General features: G+C 69.6%; 1 protein-coding gene across 5 annotated transcripts in view; it reads left to right on the forward strand.

The window, feature by feature from the left end:
• NADSYN1 (NAD synthetase 1) overlaps window positions 1-4,455 on the forward strand; it is a 32,990-nt gene extending 28,535 nt beyond the window's left edge. For all 5 annotated transcript variants that reach the window (XR_011384350.1, XM_070063747.1, XM_070063748.1 and 2 more), the window contains 3 exons: window positions 2,356-2,484; window positions 3,219-3,395; window positions 4,268-4,455. Coding sequence is in view for 4 of the 5 variants with exons in the window: in XM_070063747.1 (XP_069919848.1) it covers window positions 2,356-2,484; window positions 3,219-3,395; window positions 4,268-4,318 (357 nt within the window). In the remaining variant the exon portion in view is untranslated. The remainder of the gene's footprint in view (window positions 1-2,355; window positions 2,485-3,218; window positions 3,396-4,267) is intronic.
• The last annotated feature ends 3,098 nt before the right edge of the window (window positions 4,456-7,553 follow it).

The raw sequence follows: 7,553 nt of genomic DNA on the forward strand, positions 1-7,553 counted from the left end.
AATAAGGCTTATTTATTTATTTGAAAGAGTTACACAGAGAAAGAAAGGCAGAGAGAGACGGGGGCGGGGGAGGGGAGTCTTCCATCCACTGGTTCACTCCCCAAATGGCTGAAGTAGTCAGAGTTCTGCCGATCTGAAGCCGGGAGCTGGAGCTTCCTCCAGGTCTCCCACGCGGGTGCAGGGGCCCAAGCACTTGGTCATCCTCCACTGCCCTCCCAGGCCACAGCAGGGAGCTGGGTCAGAAGAGGAGAACCCGGGACTAGAACCGGCGCCCATGTGGGATCCTGGCACTGCAGGCCAGGGCTTTACCCGCTGTGTCAGCATGCCGGCCCCATGACTTGTTTTAGAATGTTCTTCCTGATTCTGTTATAAACGGAACGGTTTTCTTAGCTTTGCTCGGGGCCGTCTGTCGCTGGTGTGGGTGAGCGATCGCTTTCTGCTTGTCGATCTCGGAAAAGGAACGCGCCAGCTCGTTGTTGGTGCCGGCAGCCTCTCGGCTCCATGACGCCGAGCTGTGCGCGGGTGCAGCCGTCACTCCCCCTCCCAGCCCAGGGCCTGGGGGACGCCTCGCGGGTGCCGCGCAGGCGCAGTGAACGCGGGCATCCTGGTCTCGTTCTGATCATGGGGGGGGGGCTCCATGGCTCACCACCGTGTACGTGCCCTGCATCTGCTGGGGGGAGTGTGGTGTAGACGCCCTCTCTGCACCTGCTGGGGTGGTGTAGACGCCTGCCCTGCACCTGCTGGGGGGAGTGTGGTGTAGACGCCCTCTCTGTACCTGCTGGGGTGGTGTAGACGCCTGCCCTGCACCTGCTGGGAGGAGTGTGGTGTAGATGCCCTCTCTGCACCTGCTAGGGTGGTGTAGACACCTGCCCTACACCTGCTGGGCGTAGTACAGTGTAGACATCCTCTCTGCACCTGCTGGGGTGGTGTAGACGCCTGCCCTGCACCTGCTGGGCGTAGTACAGTGTAGATGCCTGCTCCGCACCTGCTAGGGTGGTGTAGACGCCTGCTCTGCACCTGCTGGGGTGGTATAGACACCTGCTCTGCACCTGCTGGGTGTAGTACAGTGTAGACGCCTGCTCTGCACCTGCTGGGCGTAGTACAGTGTAGATGCCTGCTCCGCACCTGCTAGGGTGGTGTAGACGCCTGCCCTGCACCTGCTGGGTGTAGTACAGTGTAGATGCCCACTCTGCACTTGCTGGGGTGGTGTAGACGCCTACTCTGCACCTGCTGGGGTGGTGTAGACACCTGCTCTGCACCTACTGGCTGGTGCCCAGTGCAGACGTCCCTGAGGTCCTGTCTGTTGCCTGTTCCCCGTGGACGTGTGGCCTAGTGGCTCCGTCCATCGTTGGAGAAGGGGTAGCCCAGGAATTCAGCCAGAACTGGCCAGGCGCTGGAGGCCCCGTGGCAAACACAGTGGACGGGGCCACGACTGCTAAAACGCGGACGAGGGGGAGGGGACCACGGCGGCCTCGGGGCCGTGCGTGCAGCAGTCAGCCAGAGGCAGGAGGGCGGCGGCGGCGGCAGCGTGCCTGAGCCGGGGGTCGGGACAGGGCCCCCGAGGCGGGCACTCAGAGCTTTGGCTACAACTGAGTGAGTGGAGGGCGGGACCGTGTGTGGGCAGAGGGCTGGGCAGGCCCCGTTGGAGGTGGCCTCCGCCGCCCAGCCCCTGTCTCTCCGGCGTGGAAGGAACGGAGAGGGAACCGGGGCGGGTATGAGCCACGGAAGAGGGGCCCAGCCTGAGGGCCTGCGCGTGCTGCTGGAGGTTCTGAGCCGGGCCTGGGGCGTTCTTGGCCTTGGCACCGTGAGACCACAGCGTCCCGTGGCCTCTCACGTGGCCCAGAGGCCTGAGAGCCACTGCCCCTTCTCTGGGCCTTCCGTGCCTTGGGGACGGGGCTCAGGAGGGCAGGGGACAGCTCCTCCTGTGCTGGGTGCGTCTCACCTACAGGAATCTGTTCTCTCACGGCTCTGGGCCCAGACGTCCACAGTCAAGGTGCTGGCCGGGCCGGGGTCCCCGAGCAGCTCCTGCCTCTCCCGCCCCGGGCTCAGCTGTCCACCTCTGCCTTCTCCGGCTGTCCCTCCTCTTGTCCCCCGCCCCTGGACTCACAGCCCCCGGCCTCCACCCAGGGCCAGGGCACCTCGGGTCATGAACTTTAACCCCACCCACAAAGCCTCTGCTCTCAAACAAGGCCACGTCCACAGGGACCCAGCCTATCACCCCTGCAGGCCCGCACGCCTCTGGTCTGGCCCTGGGCCCGACCCCTGCCAGTGCCACACCCGCTGTGGGCTGGCCGGGGCCAGGCGCCCCGAGGTCCTTCAGCTGCCTGTCACTCGTGGCTGGCGTGTTCCCCACAGGAGGACATGGGCATGACGTACGCAGAGCTCTCTGTGTACGGGCGGCTCCGGAAGATCTCCAAGATGGGGCCCTACAGCATGTTCTGCCGGCTGCTGCAGCTGTGGCGTGGCACCTGGACCCCCAGACAGGTGAGCCGCGGCACAGCCCCGGGGCAGCGCTCGGGGAAGCCACCTGTGCGTGGCCCACGGGACTCGGCCAAGCGAGGGAAGGCGGCGTGAGCCGGGTGGCACGATGCTTCCCGTGGGCTTGCCGTTCCCCCGTGGCTTCCTCGTGCTCCCAGCCACCCCAGGGCAACAGGGTGGGAACAGGCCCCTGTTGGAGCGAGGACGGCTCTGCTTTCCCGCCAGCTGAGACCACGGCGAGGGCAGGGCCGGGGCGCGGGGGCCCCTCAGAGCCGCCGGGGAGCCTCGTGGAGTCCTGCAGTCTCAGGTCCCAGCTGCCGGCCTGGACCCTGGCATTTCCCCTGCTGCCTATGGGTGGGGTCACAGGCAGGGGGTGACCCGCTGGCCACTAGAGGGCCTGTGTCCCAGAGCAGGTGCCCAGCCTCGGGCCTGTCCGTTCTCAGGCTTGTCCATCCCTGGGCTTGTCCATCCTCAGGCCTGTGTATCCCTGGGCCTGTCCACCCCCGGGCCTGTCCACCCAGGGCCTGTTCACCCCCGGGCCTGTCCACCCCTTGGCCTGTCCACCCCGGGCCTGTCCACCCCGGGCCTGTCCACCCCCGGGCCTGTCCACCCCTGGGCCTGTGCATCCCTGGGCCTGTCTGCCCCTGGGCCTGTCCACCCCTTGGCCTGTCCCCCCGGGCCTGTCCGCCCGGGCCTGTCCGGCCTCCCTAATGAGAGTGGCGTCCTGTGCATGCCCGCAGGTGGCTGAGAAGGTGAAGCGGTTTTTCTCCAAGTACTCCGCGAACAGGCACAAGATGACCACGCTGACGCCCGCCTACCACGCCGAGAGCTACAGCCCGGACGACAACAGGTTCGACCTGCGGCCGTTCCTGTACAACACCCGCTGGCCCTGGCAGTTCCGGTGCATAGACCGCCAGGTGCGTCCCGCCCGGGGCCTCGCCCGGCCTCCGGTGCCTCGGGGTGCTGGTGGTGGTGCCGGGTCCTCGGCAGGTTCCCACGGGTGCCGCGGTGAGCTCTGCCGTGGCTCCGGCAGGCGGGTCCATGTGTCCGTCACCTTTAAGTCCACGCTCCCTGCGATCTTCCGCCTCTTGGAGGCGCAGCCCCCGCCCCAGCCTGGGGGCCGCGGCTGCTCTCGCCCCGTGGTCCCCGTGTTCCACGTGGCCGGTCCTGCGGGGTTTCCTCCTCTGTCCTTTGCCACGGCGTCTGCCCCCTGTGCCCGCAGGCCGCGTTTGCTTTAGCCCCTCTCCTGCCCTCGACCCCCAGCTGCCCACAGCGTGACCTGGGGTCTTTGCTTGGGGTATAAGCCCCGCGTTGGGATCGCCGCCGTGCTGGCCTAGGGCCTTGCATGGCCGGCCGCGATGGCCGCATGTTGTGGCCCCGGCATCACTCGGTCTCTCCCCCCACCCGTGGGGGACGGAAGACACGGGGCTCACCAGGCTGGCCCACGGCCACCCGCGTTCCCGCAGCAAGACCAGCACAGGAAAAGCGACAGGGGCCAAGCTGGAGGTGACCATGTGGGGGCGCAGGTGCACATGGGGGAGCTGGCAGGGTCTCCCTGGGGACAGATCAGCCACCTGGAGGTGCCTTTGGGAGTCACAGCTGGACGGGGTGCAGCTGTGTCCAGGGGCTGGTGTCGCTGGAGCCCCCCAGGCAGAAGCCGCGAGTGCGCAGTGACCCCAGGCAGGGCCGTGCCATCCCCTGCCCACGCTGTGTCCCGCCCCGATCAGAGCCTTGGCTGGCGTGTGTCCTCTCTGGGCCCTGGACGGCTCCTCACCGCTTCTCTCTGCAGGTCCTGCGGCTGGAGGGCGCACCGCAGCCGGCCCTGGACGCTCCCGACTGACGGCGCGGGATCCTGCCAGCTCTGCTGCACCGTCCACGCCTCCAGCCGCTTCAACGTGTGGGGCGAGGGCAAGGGCAGGGCTGGGGTCTGTTCACGCCAGGGCCTGGCTCAGGCGTCAATAAAGCCATCGCTCCTGAGCCCTGCCCGGCTCCCGCTCTGCTCTGATGGGCGCCTGATGGGCGCAGGCGCGGTCGCCGCAGAGTCTGGGGCAGCCGCCTTCCCCTGGGCGGGGCCTCGGAGCCCCGCCTCCCACCCTCTCCGGGCTCCCCTTAGTTCCAGGGCCGCTCTCGTGGGCCGAGCCCCCGGGGTCTCAGCCTCCCACCTCTGGCTCGGTGAGTGACCTCCCCGGCCTGCTGGGCGCATGGTGGCTCACATGGAAGTCACTGAGCCCCAGCGCCGGGGACAGCAGATGAAGAACGTCCGTGGCCTCCCCGACCCCAGGCCCTCCGAGCCCGCCTCGGCCTGCTCCCCTGACCCCAGGCCCTCCAAGCCCACCCCCGCCCGCTCCCCTGACCCCGGGCCCTCCGAGCCCACCCCCGCCCGCTCCCCTGACCCCGGGCCCTCCGAGCCCACCCCCGCCCGCTCCCTGACCCCAGGCCCTCCGAGCCCACCCCTGCCCGCTCCCTGACCTCTGCTGCCCCACCCTTGGCCCACGGGCTGCTGGGACCATGCAGTAGGGTGGGCATTTTTTGTTTGTTTTAAATTATTTATTTGAAAGAGCTACAGAGAGTGATAGTGAGAGCCAGTGTTTTCTGCTGGTCCACTCCTCAGATGGCCGCAACGGCTGGGGCTGGGCCAGGCCGGAGCCAGGGGCCTCTTCCGGGTCTCCCCCGGGGCTGCAGGGGCCCAGGCACCTCGGCCATCTCTGCTTCCCCAGGTGCATGAGCAGGGAGCTGGAAGGGACGTGGAGCAGCCGGGACAGGAACGGGCGCCCATGTGGGACGCCGGCGCCGCAGCCGGAGCTCTGCCCGCTGCCCCGCAGCGCCGGCCCCACAGCCGCAGGCCGCAGCACCGTGGGTTCTGGGGGAATCGGGCTCTGAGAGGGAGGGGGCCGTACTTGCTGGACGATCCCGGGTTGTGGTTTATGGGTTAGAGGGAAAACCACCCACAGCCTCGGCGGGAGACACAGAGGGGGCGTTGGGGGCCGGCAGGTTAAGCCACCACTGCGACACGTGTGTCCTGTAGCAGAGCGCCATCTGACGGACGTGGGGACCCCCGTCTGGCCGTGAAACCCGACCCTGGGGCTGACGCTGGGAGAGGCACAAGCACGCCCATCCCACGCCATCCGCGTGCTGCAAGACCGTCCTGTGCCCGGAGCACGGCGGGCCAGGCGGCTGAGACAGCTCCTTCCACAGCCAGTGCGGACCTCCCCCCAGGAGCCAGGGCCCCCGCAGGGCACTCACAGGATCCCAGGGCCCCCGCAGGGCACTCACAGGATCCCAGGGCCCCCGCAGGGCACTCACAGGATCCCAGGGCCCCCGCAGGGCACTCACAGGATCCCAGGGCCCCCGCAGGGCACTCATAGGATCCCAGGGCCCCCGCAGGGCACTCAGGATCCCAGGGCCCCCGCAGGGCACTCACAGGATCCCAGGGCCCCCGCAGGGCACTCACAGGATCCCAGGGCCCCCGCAGGGCACTCACAGGATCCCAGGGCCCCCGCAGGGCACTCACAGGATCCCAGGGCCCCCGCAGGGCACTCACAGGATCCCAGGCCCCCGCAGGGCACTCATAGGATCCCAGGGCCCCCGCAGGGCACTCACAGGATCCCAGGGCCCCCACAGGGCACTCAGGATCCCAGGGCCCCCGCAGGGCACTCACAGGATCCCAGGGCCCCCGCAGGGCACTCACAGGATCCCAGGGCCCCGCAGGGCACTCATAGGATCCCAGAGCCCCCGCAGGGCACTCACAGGATCCCAGGGCCCCCGCAGGGCACTCACAGGATCCCAGGGCCCCGCAGAGCACTCACAGGATCCCAGGGCCCCCGCAGGGCACTCATAGGATCCCAGGGCCCCCGCAGGGCACTCATAGGATCCCAGGGCCCCCGCAGGGCACTCATAGGATCCCAGGGCCCCGCAGGGCACTCATAGGATCCCAGAGCCCCCGCAGGGCACTCACAGGATCCCAGGGCCCCCGCAGGGCACTCGGCAGATCCCAAGACCCCCACGGGGCGCTCGGCGGCTCCCAGGGCTTGTGATGAGCGTCTCCGTCCCCACATTCACCCAGCGCAGCTGTGGCAGGAGGGCCGCGGGGCAGGTGGCCCAGGAAGAGCCGCCGGCACGGAGGAAGCCACCGTGGCGTGAGGACCTCAGAGGGCGCTCTGGGCTGCCGGCCGCGGGGCTGCCCCGTAGGTGAGGGGCTGCTCTCCAGGGGGTCAGCCTCCTCCTGCCCACGGCAGGTCCCGGGCATGGGAGGCAGGCGGGCAGGGGCCCAGGGCAGCCGTGCCGCTCCCCTGTGCTCCGTGGCCTGCTGCCTGCTGGCGCTGGGCCCTCCGGCTCCGCTCACGCCTCTGCTGGGTCAGGCGCCGCCCTCGCCCCTCCGAGCAGGAAACTCCCCCCACCCCACCCCACGCAGACAGCGCAGCCGGGCCCAGGCGCAGTGTGGCTGAGTCACTCTGGTCACAGCACTGCGGCCGCTGCTGCCGTGGGCGCAGCAGGACACGGGCGGTGAATCCGTCTGCCATCGGCGTGGGGCCGGCGGGCGTTGCCCCCGCGGCTCTGCTCTCCGCTGGGAAAGACCTCCCCCTCCCGGCCGCCCCTCGCCCAGTCCCGGCCCCTCCCGGCCGCCCCTCGCCCGGTCCCGGCCCCTCCCGGCCGCCCCTCGCCCCGTCCCGGCCCCTCCCGGCCGCCCCTCGCCCGGTCCCGGCCCCTCCCGGCCGCCCCTCGCCCCGTCCCGGCCCCTCCCGGCCGCCCCTCGCCCGGTCCCGGCCCCTCCTGGGCCATGGGGATGCTCTCCACGCCGGCCCCTGCAGCTACCCGGCAGCCAGCGACCCCCGTGGGCTGGTCCGTTCTCCAGGTGCTTGGCCCCCTGCTGGGGGGCGGGCTGACCGCTGTTGCTCCCTGACCCCTGACCCCTGACCTCCAGAAGCCTGGGCCACAGGTGCTGCTGCTGGAGGCTGAGAGGGGGAGCAAGGAGCAGACACTGAAAGATGACATCCGGGGCCTGCGGGCAAAGTTGACCCGCTGGGGAGGGGGAGGGGCAGGGAGGCCACCCAGACCAGGGAGGGGCTCCCGGAGTC

The sequence above is a fragment of the Oryctolagus cuniculus genome, chromosome 1 (genome assembly GCF_964237555.1).
Source record: "Oryctolagus cuniculus chromosome 1, mOryCun1.1, whole genome shotgun sequence".
Taxonomy (NCBI): domain Eukaryota; kingdom Metazoa; phylum Chordata; class Mammalia; order Lagomorpha; family Leporidae; genus Oryctolagus; species Oryctolagus cuniculus.